The 15,016-nt window shown below is 50.9% G+C and overlaps 1 protein-coding gene across 1 annotated transcript in view; it reads right to left on the bottom strand.

The window, feature by feature from the left end:
- The window catches only part of LOC142852178 (voltage-dependent P/Q-type calcium channel subunit alpha-1A), a 273,933-nt gene extending 260,031 nt beyond the window's left edge, over positions 1-13,902 (bottom strand). The window contains exon 1 of the mRNA XM_075976692.1: positions 13,778-13,902. Coding sequence (XP_075832807.1) covers positions 13,778-13,815 — 38 coding nt within the window. The 5' untranslated portion in view covers positions 13,816-13,902. The remainder of the gene's footprint in view (positions 1-13,777) is intronic.
- Between the last annotated feature and the right edge of the window lie 1,114 nt (positions 13,903-15,016).

The following is a 15,016-nucleotide window of genomic DNA, read 5'->3' as shown; positions in this document are numbered from 1 at the left end:
GTCTCTGTACAGACTGCGGGTGCCTGAGGCCGTCTGCTGCCTTGCACAGCTGAACGTCTCCCTGACCCAGTTGGGGCACCTTAGAAGGTCTCTAGGGTAACCAACCACAGGGGACTCAGATGCCAAGTTTGATAATCCTAGGGGCAATCTCTCAATAGAGAGGACAAGTGGGCAAATTTATCTGGTCTAAGCTGGTATCAGGGGAGGCACCAGCTAACTTGTTTCTCCAGTGTGGAGTCCCATGAATACTAGATAGAAGATCTGCCCCTGGGCCACACCTCCAGCCCCTCAGTTGAGGAATCCAGGCAGGGCCATCAAACCACACGAAGCTCTTGGCCTCACTATGTCACCCAGATGGACTATGACACCGTCATCATCCTGTCTCGGTATCCAAGGCAGTAGGATGGCAGCCACATTGGCTGGAGGTGCCAACTCATCACCGACGGGATTATCCTGAAAGGAAGCCTGTGCGCTAACCAGATGCCCTTTACTTGGCTGGTGTCCACACCCTGCTGTGAGTTAGGCTGCCTGTGGCTTCCTGCTCCCTGACTCACGGCCACTGCCCTCACCACACACCCAAAGCAGCAGAGTCAGGTGACCATGGACTGAGCCTGAGAAACCGTGAGCCCGAACATATTCTGGCTGCTTCACACTGTGGCTCATAAAGACAGGGTTGGAGAAGCCAGGAATCAGGGTGAGTTCTCCTTCCAGCCCTGGTCCTGTCTCCACCAAGCCTCCTACACTTCACGCTGCTTCCCCTGCTCTTTCAAGGCAGACCACACTCTCACCAGCTGCTCTCTCAGCCAAGGATGACCCAGAAGAGAGCAAGACCCCGCTGACAGTGCTAAAATCCAAGCCACTAGAACTTTCTGCAGGGAACATGATAGTGGCTGGGTGTCCATGCTAGCCAAGTCATTAGCACCAACAGGCTTCAAGCTGGGCTCAGGCAGACCTGTGTTCAACCCTAGCTCAGCAGTGACTTGTGTTGAAGAGCCTCCAGATAGAAAGTGAAATATGGAAAGCTGGGCCACAGTTCGGGCAACTGCAAGAGGCAAGAGACTAATGGCTGAGAAGACGAGGATGCAAGCTCTGGAGCCAGGCTCTCAGGACTTGAAGTCGACTTACATCTTGTGTGATCTCAGACTGACTACTAAGCCCCTCTGTGTTTCTGTTTTCTTGTTTGCGAAATGGTACAACTTTAACACTTGGCATACGCTGTTACGTTCTTGCTGACTCTCGGGAGGCATTTAGCAAACCTGCTACTCCGAAATGCCCCCAGAGGACACTGTTGCCTACACCATGGATGTAAATAGTGCCTCCTGAAGTTGTCCAAAAGAGCAACGGAGTCCATGGCTGTGAGGGAGAGGCTTTTCTGGACACCGTGATCATCATTCCTTTTACCTCCTTAGAACTGTACAAAGGTCAGGATGCTCCGTGTCTCAGGACAAGAGACCAAGTTGCAGCTGCAGAGCCACATGCCCAGGAGCTACTGGAGCAGGGGTGTAAATTCCGACTCAGATCAGAGAGGAAGAGACAGTGCTTACACTTACCAGCAATTTGTCCATGGATGGGTAGGTGTGGACAGTGGGCTCCAAAAGGATTCCTGGGGACTATGGGAAGGCATATCTGTCTTCTAAAGAAAGCATTCTTGAGCTGAGCATTGTGGTTCTTGTCATCCAAGCACTAGGGAAGCTGAGGCAGGAGGATAACTGCAAGTTTGATTTAAGCGAGTATCTTTAAGATTGTCCTGGGCTACAGAATGAGACCTTGTTTCAAAAAGAAAGAAAAGAGAGAAAGAAAGAAGGGGGAAAGGGATGTGATGGGTCACCCTTGACGTCGGTTCATGCCGCCATTCTTAGTAGACGTGACCAAGAAGGCAGTCTCACTGGGCTGCAGGAGAAACCAGTCCGGAACAGTCCATAAAGAAGGAGAATGCAGGGGACGTTGGAGGGCTAGCTGGAGCCTTGCTCACACCGAGCCTGAAGCTGCACCTCTTGCAGTTCTGAGAACCAACAAAGGCAAACAACAGCAGCCAGGTGTGGTGCCGGACACCTCACCCTCAAGCACTCAGGAGGCACAAGCATGAGGCTGGCCTTGGCTGCACAACACAAGCCTGTCTCCAAAGCCAAAACAGCAAGTATGGGATTTCCTTCCTCTTGGGAGCATAAAAATGCCTTTAAAAAAACTGGTAGGGAAGAGCCCACCACACAAGCATGAGGACCCGAGTGAGAGCCCAGCACCCACATGAGAAATAGCTGGGCTTGGAAGCACATGCTTGTAGTCCCAGCACCGGGAGCAGAGACGGGCAGATTCCTGGGGCTCACTAACAAGCCAGCCTAGCCTACCTGGCAAGCTCCAGGCCGACGACAAGGCCTGCCTCATAAATAAGGAGCCTGAGGGACAGAAGCTGGGCCTCCACATGCATGTGCACACACATGCACACGTGTACACTTACAAGAGAAGAAAGGAAGAAAGGGAGTGGAATGGGGAAGAGCAGAACTTGTTGATTTATTCAGTGCCTCGGTTTTCAGTGTGAAGCTTGGGAGATGTTGGACACAACAACGCTCTGACTCTCCCAATAGCGCATGCTCAGATCAAAACACCACATCGCATGGCTCCACTCTGCACTACTGTTTATCAAGTCAAGTTAGAACGGTTTCCATTGAATATCCGAGTGACTATGAACAGCATTGCTCCCCTCCCGCCTAGAGTCACACGGCTATGACAGCATTAGCCCTACACATGTGCAGAGTCTACACGCACCCATCCTGAGTCACACGGCTATGACAGCATCAGCCCTACACATGTGCAGAGTCTACACGCATCCATCCTGAGTCACACGGCTATGACAGCATCAGCCCTACACATGTGCAGAGTCTACACGCACCCATCCTGAGTCACACGGCTAGGACAGTATCAGCCCTACACATGTGCAGAGTCTACACACACCCGTCCTGAGTCACACGGTATGACAGCATTAGTCTACACATGTGCAGAGTCTACACGCACCCATCCTGAGTCACACGGCTATGACAACATTAGCCCTACACATGTGCAGAGTCTACACACACCCATCCTGAGTCACACGGTATGACAGCATCAGCCCTACACATGTGCAGAGTCTACACGCACCCATCCTGAGTCACACGGCTAGGACAGCATCAGCCCTACGCATGCGCAGAGTCTACACGCACCCATCCTAGAGTCACACGGCTATGACAGCAATAGTCTACACATGTGCAGAGTCTACACGCACCCATCCTGAGTCACACGGCTAGGACAGCATTAGCCTACACATGTGCAGAGTCTACACGCACCCATCCTGAGTCACACGGTATGACAGCATTAGTCTACACATGTGCAGAGTCTACACGCACCCATCCTGAGTCACACGGCTAGGACAGCATCAGCCCTACACATGTGCAGAGTCTACACGCACCCATCCTGAGTCACACGGCTATGACAACATTAGCCCTACACATGTGCAGAGTCTACACACACCCATCCTGAGTCACACGGTATGACAGCATCAGCCCTACACATGTGCAGAGTCTACACGCACCCATCCTGAGTCACACGGCTAGGACAGCATCAGCCCTACGCATGCGCAGAGTCTACACACACCCATCCTGAGTCACACGGCTATGACAGCATCAGCCCTACACATGTGCAGAGTCTACACGCACCCATCCTGAGTCACAGAGTATGACAGCATTAGTCTACACGCACCCATTCAACCAGCTGAGCGCTGAACACATTTGCGGGAACACTGCATCTCCATGGAACATACAGAAGCCCCTGTCATGTCACCACTTCCCACACAATACAATACAGCTGTCTGCAGAGTAGTTTAGAGATGGCGTGAGGCACACAGTGCCATTTTTACAGAAGGACTTGCTTATTTTGGCAGACACTGGTAGTCACAGGGGTCCTGGGGCTGAGTGTCTGGGACCCCACTGCAGGACTTTACTGTCCCGAGTGGTCTGGGGTTTTCTTTAGCTCCCTGTACCTGGACATCGCCACTCTAAAGCAGGCGATGCAATTTCACAGACAAGGAGAAAGCACTGGGGAGGTGCCGCAGAAGTCACTGGAGTCCGGAATTGGTACCAGGAGTAGGGTGTGACTAAGCACACCAAGATTACAAATCTGGTGAGAACTTGGATCAAGGCTTGGTATTGTACGCTGTCGTTCCTGAGCCCAAGGCATACTGCAGTCTGTTCCTCAGTTTCCCCAAGCTCTAGCTCTTGGCCCCTTTTGCCTTTCCCCTGATTTCTTTTTTCAAAGATTCTTAAATTATTTATTTATTTATTATGTATACAATATTCTGTCTGTGTGTATGCCTGCAGGCCAGAAGAGGGCACCAGACCCCATTACAGATGGTTGTGAGCCACCATGTGGTTGCTGGCAATTGAACTCAGGACCTTTGGAAGAGCAGGCAATGCTCTTAACCTCTGAGCCATCTCTCCAGTCCGATTTTTAAATTTTTAAAAATATTTATTTATTTTATATGTATGAGTATTTTTTTTGGCTGCATGTAAGTCTGTGCAGCACATGAATACTTTGTGTTCATGGAGGCCAGAAGAGGCATTAGATCTCCTGGAACTTAAGTTACAGGTGGTTGTGAGCCACCATGTGGGTGTTGGAGGTTCAGGTCTTTTGTGGAAGAAACATGCACTCAACCCCTTAACTATCTCTCTAGCCCCTGGTTTCTATTTTTTTTAAGTTATATGTGTCTCTGTTGGGGTGTGCCTTGTGAATTCAGTGCCCAAAGATGTCAGAGGCCAAAGGCTTCAGATTTGCTGGGGCTAAAGTCACAGGCTGTTGTGAGTGTCCGACATCGATGCTGGGAACTGAACTGAGGTCCTATGCAAGAGCAGTGGATGCTGCTAACCTCTGACCCCTCTCTCCAGCTGTGTCCCAACTTGTTATAGTCTCCAAGGTACCTCTTTACACACAGACACACATACTCATAGAGACACACACATACACACTCACACAGATATTCACACAGACACACACACACACTCCGTCAAGAAATCCCAGTGTGCTCTCTGAATCCACTTCTTCCTTCACCTGTCTCACTTTATTTGGGGATTGTTTGATTGTTGTTTTTGAGATCGAGTCCTGCTTACCTAGGCCATGCTAGCTCTGACTCCCAAATGCTGGAATGGTAGCCTGGATTCCCAGCAAGCACTTTGCTTTTAATTCACAAAATCTGCAAGTTGGATGGGAAAAAAAGCCAAATCTTTGTGAGTGTGTGTGTGTGTGTGTTTTGTTTTTGTTTTTTGTTTTTTGAGGCAAGGTTTCTCTCTAGTTTTGAAGTCTGTCTTGGGACTAGCTCTTATAGACCAGCCTGGCCTCGAACACGAACACACAGAGATCTCACTACTTCTGCCTCCCTCCCAAGTGCTAGAATTAAAGGTGTGTGCCACCACCGCTCAACGCCACACCTTTCTTTTCACCATTTCTAACTGCAATGACACTTGGAAGCAATAGATCATAGTGCGTTCAGCAGTGATCATGTGACTGCAACTTTATTGCCAATAGAGATTGTGTTTATGTTTCCCGGAAGAGATCCGGGAAGCCCATTGGCTTTCATGTCTTCTTTGGCATCTCCACTAGCTCTGCTGGTTCTGCTCTGCACAGCTCTTAGAGAAGCATGTTTCGGGACTACTCTAGGATTTCAAACACTTTTAACACGATCGCTTTCCTTCTGTCTGGCACAATCGTCTAAAATCCATTCAGATCCCTTGATACCCATGAGGTCCCTAGTTCCATCCCCAAAACCATAGGAAACAAAACCCCAAAACAACAAAACACGAGGAACAACAGATGGAGTAGTGGGGATTTGACCCAGGGCAGAAAATACAGCCAGAGGAAAAGTCAAAGGTTCCGTTTGGGTGGAGCCACTAGCAGAACCTGCAGGGGCCAGTGGTGAGCCACATGAATCATCCCAACACTGGGGAGACTGAGGCAGGAGGGGCATGACTCCAACCCAGTCTGCACTGCAGAATCAGTCTCTGCAGAAACAACAACCAAACCAAAACAAACAAAATTACAGGTCTGCTCGTGTGCACAGTCACCATCCAGAAAGTGTGACGGGGCTGGGGAAATGGCTCAGGTGGTAAAGTCCTGTTTTTGCCATGCAAACACGAGGACCTGAGAACTTAGTCTTGAGGGTCCTGAACTGACACCTTTCCCTTCACTTCCAGCACTGGGGTATGAAGACGGGCAGATCTCTGGGGCTCACTAGCCAGCCAGCCTTGCCCCATTAGCAAGCTCTAGGCCAATCAGAGACCCTGTCTCAAAACATAAATGTGGGGTGTTGAAAGCTTAGCATCTTAGCTGGCTGTAAGAGACAGGAAGGGACAGGACAGCTCAAGCTCACAAGCCCCATGAAAAAGAGATGGCTTGCGGCTGTTGGAGACTTGGAACTGGAGGCACAGCTGAATCCTACATCAAAAGTCCTATAAGATCAGAAGGGTGGCTGGGTGGTGGTAGCGCATGTCTGTTAATCCCTGCACTTGCGAGGGAGAGGCAAGAGGATCTCAAGGAATTCGAGGCCAGCCTGGTCTACAAACCAAGTTCCAGTTCCAGGACAGCCAGGACAGTCCTGGACACAGAGAAATCCTGTCTCAGAAAAAAAAATCCGAAGGGTGACTTCAGGGACATGTGCTAATAAGACACTGAGGAGCCAGCAGCTAGCATGGAGAGCCTGCCAGGCACTGAGGGAGGGGCGGGCACTCCAGAGCCTCTGCAGACCTTCCTCTGTGGCTCGAAGCCAAGGCCAGTATTCAAAGGACAAAAAGAGGGTCTCTCTGCCCTGCAAGCCAGCCAGCTGCACTGGAAAAGCAGTGCCCTGGGACCAGACCTATTTCTTTTTAATATCAACTAGGCTAGAATTGTTCAACCTGCCTTCCCCTTAAAAAAAAGTGTTCTGATTCCCAAGCAGCTCCTTTTTAAAAGTCAGGTTTCAGTTTGGTCAGGGTTGTTTTCTTTTCCTTGTGGGGAGGAGGCACTGAGACCAGTTGTCCTTTCCGCCTTGAGGTGCAGAGACCAGACGCAGATTGCCTGTAGCCTGCTCTGTTAGAGAAGCTGCCGCCTCAGGTTGTGGAGAGGAAACAGTGCAGAAAGCATTTGCCTTCCAAGCATGAGGACCTCAGCTTCATCCCTGAACCCACAGAGAAAGCCAGGCTTCTTGCACCCATGTAACCCTAGCACGAAGGAAGCAAAGTCAGAAAAATCCCTGGACTTGCTGATCAGTCAGCTTAGCCTAACTGATGAGCCTCAGGACCCAGTGAAAGACTTCGTGTTTAAAACGAGAGTGGAAGCCAGGCATGGTGGCACACACCTTTAATCTCAACACTCGAGAGGCAGAAGCAGAAAGATTTCTGTGAGTTCCAGGACAGCCAAGGCTACAAAGAGAGACCTTCGCTAAAGAAACAAAGCTAGTGGAGGGTTCCTGAAGAATGACACTCGTGATGACCTCTGACCTCCATACACATGCTTACACATGTGCATACGCACCTGCACACACAAACATGCATACACCCCACAAGAAGGAAATGTTTGCCCCCCAGAGCTGGATGCTGTGGCTATCTTCACTTTACAGCCAGGAAACTGGGGATAGAGAGGGAGGGGCCTCCCACCGTCAGGATTAGTGAGTGGTAAGTTCAGGATTCGAACTCTGTACATGCTAGGCAAAAGCCCTGACACTCAGTCACAACCCCAATCCCAACTGATCTTTCAAATGTTCCAGTTGTGAGCTGGAGAGTTGGTTCAGCGGTTAAGAGCACTGGCTGCTCTTCCAGAGGTCCTGAGTTCAATTCCCAGCAACCATATGGTGGCTCACAACCATTTTCAATGAGATCTGGTGCCCCCTTCTGAACCTGCCTGTCTACCTGCAGGCAGAATACTGTATACATAATAAATAATTTTTTAAAAATTAAAAATTAAATGTTCCAGTTGCTCTTACTGTGTATGGACGCTCTAACACCTGTGCCACAACACGCATGTGGGGACCAGAAGATAACTCTGTAGAACTGAGTGTCTTCCGGAACACTTGCATGGGTTCCAGGAATTGAACACAGCTCTCCAGACTTGTGCAGAAAGCCCGTCTACCCACTGGGTCATCTTCCTGCAACAGATTTTTGCCAGACTAGCTGTGCATTTAAAAAGAGCTGGCCTTTTGGGTGAGGATCGGTTATAGTCTGGTAAGAATTGGCATCTTGAAGGAGCTACCACCAGTGTCTCAGAACCCTGCCCCCTAAAGGCTGGAAGCAGAAGACCAGGAGATGCGGACTGGAGAGCTAGATTTGAGGCTTGGGGGCCCGGCACCTGCTCAACTCGTGGACCACAGCGCCACCTGGTGATCTGCTATAGAACCTTCAGCTGGAAGCCAGCGGTTCCTACCCACCAGTCAGCAAACCCCGTTCCTAAAAGGCTCTAAAGGAAATATTTTTCAGCCACAGGAGCCAGACAGTCCGTTTCAAAGACAGTTCTTGCGTTATGAGACAAAACTATCTCCAAATGTTTCCAGAAGTAGGGACACCATGTCCGACTACAGGCAAACACTAAGGAGGGGCCAGAGGAGATGGCTCAGGGAGTAAGGTGCTCGTCATGCAAGCTGAAGGTCCTGACTTCTATCCCCAGAACCCATGTAAAACGTCAGGTGTGGTTAATTCCAGCTCTGGGGCTAAACCAGCAAGCAGAGAGACCACTCCTAGTTGAGAGCGTTCCTTGCGCCCGTAACTCTAACAGAAGAGAGGCGCCCTCTTCTGGCCTGCTTGGGCACCAAGGGAAGGACGCCTAAGGTTAACCTCTGGCTCAACACACACCTGCACGCACTTATACGCACATCGCACACCTGACCGTCCTTACGCGCACCTGCGCACACACAGAATTTTATGGATCTATGAATGTCCAGAAAACATTCAAAAAGCTCGTAAAAAACCAAAACAAAACAAAACGGGGGGGGGGGGGCAAGAACAGTCACCAGATGCAGGAGTTTGAGGCTCATTGGTCCCCAGGTGGTGCTATTGAGTTGGGCCTGGATCATGGCAGAACTCACCCTTCTGATGAGTTAATGCATCCAGGCTGAATCCAGACTGAATTGCTGGGGACTGCTTGGAGGTGGCATGTCACTGGAGGTATATTTTTGAAGTGTCCCAGGCCACTTCCTGTTATGATTTGCACCTGAGGTGCACCCCAAAGGCCTTCTGCTGAAGCCTGTGGTGCTATCCAGAAGTAGTAGAACCTTTGAGGGGTGGAGCCCAGTGAGGTCACAGGGGGCTGGACCCCAGTAGCGGTTAGAATCCTTATCCCTCTCTCCTTCCAGCAGGCCTTGAGGTGAGACGCTCTGCTCCACCACATAGCCCACCATGACATCCTCGCCCACATAACCCAGAACCTGGAGCTGGTGACCATGGGCTGCAACCTTAGAAGCTGTGAGCCTGCAATTCCGGTTAATAATTTCATCTGAAAATGGCTAAAAGAAAGGATTTCACATATTCCCACCACATAATATATCGAAACTGATGGCTATGGTAACTCACCCACTTCCCTCACTTCTCGGTGAGCTCAGGGAGAGCAAGTGCGGTCACCACAGGCTTCCCTAGAGAGCACAAGTCAGTATTTGTGCTTTTCTGAGGGGCTGGGGATGGAGCCTGGGGCTGGGGAAGCTAGGCAAGCACCCTACCGCTCCCAACACAGCCCATCAATGTAACTTTTAGAAAAAAGTGGGCAGCTGGAGAGAGATGGCTCAGTGGTTAAGAGCCTCGTGGCACACACCTGTAATCCAGCACTTGGGAAGCAGAGGCAGGAATATCAGGAGGTCAAGGCTAGAATAGGAGGGAAGGACAGGAAAAGGAGGGGAGAGAAAAAGAAGGGAGAGGAGAAGGCAAGTAAGGATGTTCTGATATGGCTATTCCATAGCCCAGACTGATCCAGCCAGAGATGACCATTCACACACTTCATCCCTAGGAGCCCCCTACATCAATGGCCACATAGGGACAGGGATTTGACTCCAGTTAGGAGGACAGCAAGCTCTGGGGGTGGATGGTGATGGTGCTGGAGCCTCCGCTGGCTCAGCTAGGTTCTCTGTGTCCTTCTCCATTGCAAAAGCAGAATCAATAATCAAACATAACACAGAGACCCCTTGCTCCAAAAGACCAGTGTTAAAAAAAAAAGATTCAGGAAAGCGGAAGGTCCACCAGCTACAAGGGCTGTGAGCATCGTGACTGATGCCGTCAGTGTGATGATAGCACGGGGGGGGGGGGAGTCGTGTGCTTTAGAGACGTAGACTGGGCTTATAAAGCCAGCTAAGAGCTGAGATCTGCTCCACAATCCTCAGAAAATAAGAAAGAGAAGAGTGGCTTTGTCACACAAACGCGGAAATCCTGGCAACCATAGAATGTGATCATGGACTTGTGGGGTTTGGGTGACTTCTACTCGAACATGTGCAGAGCGAAAACACTTACACAGAGCAGTGTGCTACGGGAAAGCAAACCCCAAGGCAGGGGGATGGACTTAGAACCCGTGTCTTGTTGCAGTGCCATAATGCTCTGCGAAGACTTCGGCAGGAAAGGTGGGTCTCAGCTCCCTGTTCATAAGGGCAGCCCATCACCTCTACAGCGGAGCCTAAGGCAGATGCTCACACTGTGCCCAGTGAAGAGCAGAGAGAGACAGCTAAGACAGATGCTCACACTGTGCCCAGTGAAGGGCAGAGAGAGATGGCTAAGGCAGATGCTCACACTGTGCCCAGTGAAGGGCAGAGAGAGATGGCTAAGGCAGATGTTCACACTGTGCCCAGTGAAGGGCAGAGAGAGATGGCTAAGGCAGATGTTCACACTGTGCCCAGTGAAGAGCAGAGAGAGATAAACTGAGGTGTGAACTGGCACTCAATCTGTTTTCTCTGTTTTATACAGTTTGGGGACCAATGAAGAGTCTGCTGAGGGCAGATCTTATGTTTCAATCCACAAAACCAGCATAACCACCCGGAGGTCCTTCTCTGATGTCTCTAGATTCTGTCAAGTTGAAAGTTAACACTAACCCTCACAGGAAGGCTTGGAGTCCTTGAGGTTTGGCCAAGACTGGAGGGTTACAAGTGTGATATTAGCTTGTGCTATACATCAAGATCTGCCTCCAGTCATAACTCAGCACTCTGGAAGCAGATACAAGTGGTGGTCTGTGAGTTTGAGGCCAGCCTGGTCTACCTAGCAGGTTCCAGGCCAGCCAGGGCTACATAGAAAGACTCTGTCTCAAAAAAAAAGCAAACAAAATGTCTACAAAATAGGTATTTCAAAATATTGTGTATTTTATTGATGTCCTCCTTTCTAATTTTATTTTTATGTATATTACAATGCACATGCTAAGTTTAGCTTAACATATGTTTAAATAAGTAAAAGTAAATATGACAGGGGTTTGTCCAAAAATTGTTTTCATGACAAAGATAGAAAGCATAGCAGAAGAATACCTAACTAGAATCCCCCAGTGAAGGGCTGGGGGTGTGGTTCAGTGGTAGAGACCCTGCCTAGAATCCCCCAGTAAAGGCTTGGGGGTGTGGCTCAGTGGTAGAGACCCTGCCTAGAATTCCCCAGTGAGAGACTAGGGACTTGGCTCAGATCCCGCAGTAGATCAGAGACCAGGGATCAGTAAAGTCTACCAGCTATACTGTGGCCAACAGAAAGGGCTCATATTGGGGATAAGTTGAAAGCAGCCTAGGCCAGGGCCGAGCCTGCACAGGAAGGCCAAAAGAGCTGAGCCCTGGGTCAAGCTCACAGCGGCTAAGTGAGTATTTAGTCTCATTATTGCACACATCCTTTTCCTGGGACCACAGTGTGTTTCAGTTCTTTAAACCACGTTCCTTGCACAGAAACAATGGCTCAACAGGTTAAGGCACTTGCTTCTAAAGCCGACAACCTCAGTTCAATTCCCAGAAACCACACAGTGGAAGAAGAGAACCACTCCAGCAAGGTGTCACCTGACCTCCGCCTGCGTGCCATGGCCCGCCCCTCTCCATATGCACACAAAAAAGCACTTTTCCATCCCTAAAAAAGTTTCCTTGCAGCAAGTGTGCAGGAATACTCAGAGTCTCATTGCTTCTGAGAGAACCAAGCAAGGGAGAGTGTGAGTGGGGAGAGCTGAAGAGGAAGGGGTTGGGGAGAAGCTCTGGAAAGGTCCTATCCCGGCACCTATGAAAGGATGGATGGATGCATGGATGGATGGATGGATGGATGGATGGATGATGGATGGATGATGGATGGATGATGGATGGATGATGGATGGATGGATGATGGATGGATGATGGATGGATGCATGGATGGGTGGGTGGATGGATGGATGGATGATGGATGGATGATGGATGATGGATGGATGGATGATGAATGGATGATGGATGGATGCATGGATGGGTGGGTGGATGGATGGATGGATGATGGATGATGGATGGATGGATGATGAATGGATGATGGATGGATGCATGGATGGGTGGGTGGATGGATGGATGGATGATGGATGATGGATGGATGATGGATGGATGATGGATGATGGGTGGATGGATGATGAATGGATGATGGATGGATGCATGGATGGGTGGGTGGATGGATGGATGGATGATGGATGATGGATGGATGGATGGATGGATGGACGGACGGACAGATGGGCTGAAGAGTGCATGGGTTGGACATGGGTGTGTGAGTGGAGGAGGGAGGGGAAATCAGGGTGCATGGGATGATATAAGGATGGGACAACTAGGGAGCATGGGGAGACTACGGTCAGATAGTTGCTGCCTGTAGATGCTCAAATATGCCACCAGGTGTCGCCATAATCTCTAGGACCACCTGAGAGGTCCCATGCAGCAGCCACTCCCAAGAAGTTATACTTCAAACCAGTTGCCACACAGTGGTCAGGCCCTTGTATTTGCACATGCGCACCAGCACCCACTGGCTTCACCCAGCACCCCAGCCTCCTCCAGCAACAGAAGAAAACAGCAACAGCTGCAGAGAAGCAGGCTGACCCCACACTGAGCCTCTCTGAGACAGGCAGTGTGTGGAGATGGAGGGACCCCTTAAGACTTGAGCTGATGGTTTCTGTCCCGCCAGCATCAGCTGCTTGTGCTGTTACTGGTGTTCAAATCACAGCCATCATTGTCCGCCCAGGAACCCTCCCCGGCTTTGCACCTTTGGGGGGAAAACATTTTTAGTAAGCCTTAGCAATCTGCCTAGAAAAGCAACGGCAAAGGAGCATCTCATCGTGGCTGGTTTCCACAACCACTGAAGGAACCTGGGAAGAGGTTTTCAGTCCCAAGCACCAGGTAGCTGCTCTCCCCACCCCATCCCAACTCCCCATCCCCCCCAGGCCCACTTGGGGATGACAAACCAAGTCAGGAAAGCACCACACTCTCCCAACCCAAGCTGGCCTCCCACTCTGCCTTCAGCGCAAAGGTCTATCCCTGGCTCTGGAAACTGCAGTGAGAGCTGATGGGGATTCTGGGGTTGCTTCTAAAAGGCAACATTTCTCAGCCTTTCCCCACCACATTCCCAGCAGAAGCATCTGTCCCGTCCGTCAGCCCTTTCTGGCTGCACCGCTTGCAGGAGACCTGGGTCCTTCACAAAGCCAGCTCAGAGAATTCAAGGCAACCCACAGGCGGAATGTTGATCACGACTCGTAAGGGAAAACGTGAGTCTTCAGTAACCGCATAGCTTATCAGCACATTGAGCACCCTGAAGCTTGCGACTGGCCCACGAGCCCACAAACACCCCGACCCCCACATACTTACTCCCACTCTTTCCTTCTGGCCTGAGGGGTGCTGTGCATTTTGTGCGCTTGGTGGGCCAAGATGACATCCCGGTGGTCCACCACGCCACCACGCCGTTTCAGAGTTGGCCCGTCGAGGCTGCCGCTCATCTGCTGTGACCACGAGACGTGTAGGGGCCTGCGTGAGCCTGCCAGAGTGCAGTCCGCGCCTCGGCAGCTTGGGCGGTGCAGGACGTCATGACTGAGTGGAGGAAGCATGGGGTCAGAGCCCCGGGAGGCCTTCGGCATCCATGGACCTCACTCAGAAATCCCAGGAGAGGAAACTGGAGGGAGAAGGAAGATGGGGAGAGCAGAGTGAGAGAAGCTACAAGGAAGCCAGGGCCACGAGAGCAGGTGTGGGCAGCAGAGGCCACCCCACCCTGCACCCGGAAGTTCAGCACCCCGGGCCTGGCTGCCAGGATTGAGCATTCCCTTGGCAACTAGGGGACAGGAAAGACACTTCTAGCAGTTGCCGGGCAACACAGGCCGTGGGTTGAAAGGGCACAAGGGTGTGGCTGATGCTGAGCACTTGGACCACCTGGCTCCAGATGCCAGCCAGACTGAGGTGGGTTGGGGTAGAGGCGTTTTCTCGCATCTAGATGTTTCCTTCTGCGGAATGGACCCTCTGGAGCCCCTACTCTCTGAGTTCTGTGAACTCCAGACCCCTGATGGCAAGTTCAAGCTCAGATGTGCTGGGCTAGACTCTGGTCCCCATCTGCTTCCCTTTGGGGTGTAGAGAGCGCAGGGGGACCAACGGTTAGAGTTTTCATCTCATTTTTTTAATGTGTCGTCTGTGTTCATGTTCATGCAGTGCATTCGCACATGGACATGTATGTATATGTGTGTGGAGGCCAGAGGTCAGCCTGTTCAAGTCACCATTACATGGGCTGAAACATCCCAGCCACTCTGATGAGCACAGCACTTTAAGACTGAGGAGGACAGGAGCAAGGTGGCTCACACGTGCAAGCCCAGCACTCAGGAGGCTGAGGCAGGGGAATGGAGAGCTTGATGGGCATCTGGACTGCACAGAAAGGCTCAGTGTGAAAACATGTGTCTTCTTTTCAGCCGCTGTTCAGGGAGGGAAAGCAATAAACTCTACTGCCACACCCATGAGTCGCTGGGGTCTCAAAACCAGGGGAACCGGGGCTTAACATCTTTGTGGTCTCTCATTTCCTCATTCAACAAACACTGAGTGTGTAACTGGCTCTGGGCTGGGTGCTGG

This window comes from Microtus pennsylvanicus, chromosome 6 (assembly GCF_037038515.1).
Source record: "Microtus pennsylvanicus isolate mMicPen1 chromosome 6, mMicPen1.hap1, whole genome shotgun sequence".
Taxonomy (NCBI): domain Eukaryota; kingdom Metazoa; phylum Chordata; class Mammalia; order Rodentia; family Cricetidae; genus Microtus; species Microtus pennsylvanicus.
This window is presented reverse-complemented; position numbering and strand designations above follow the sequence as displayed.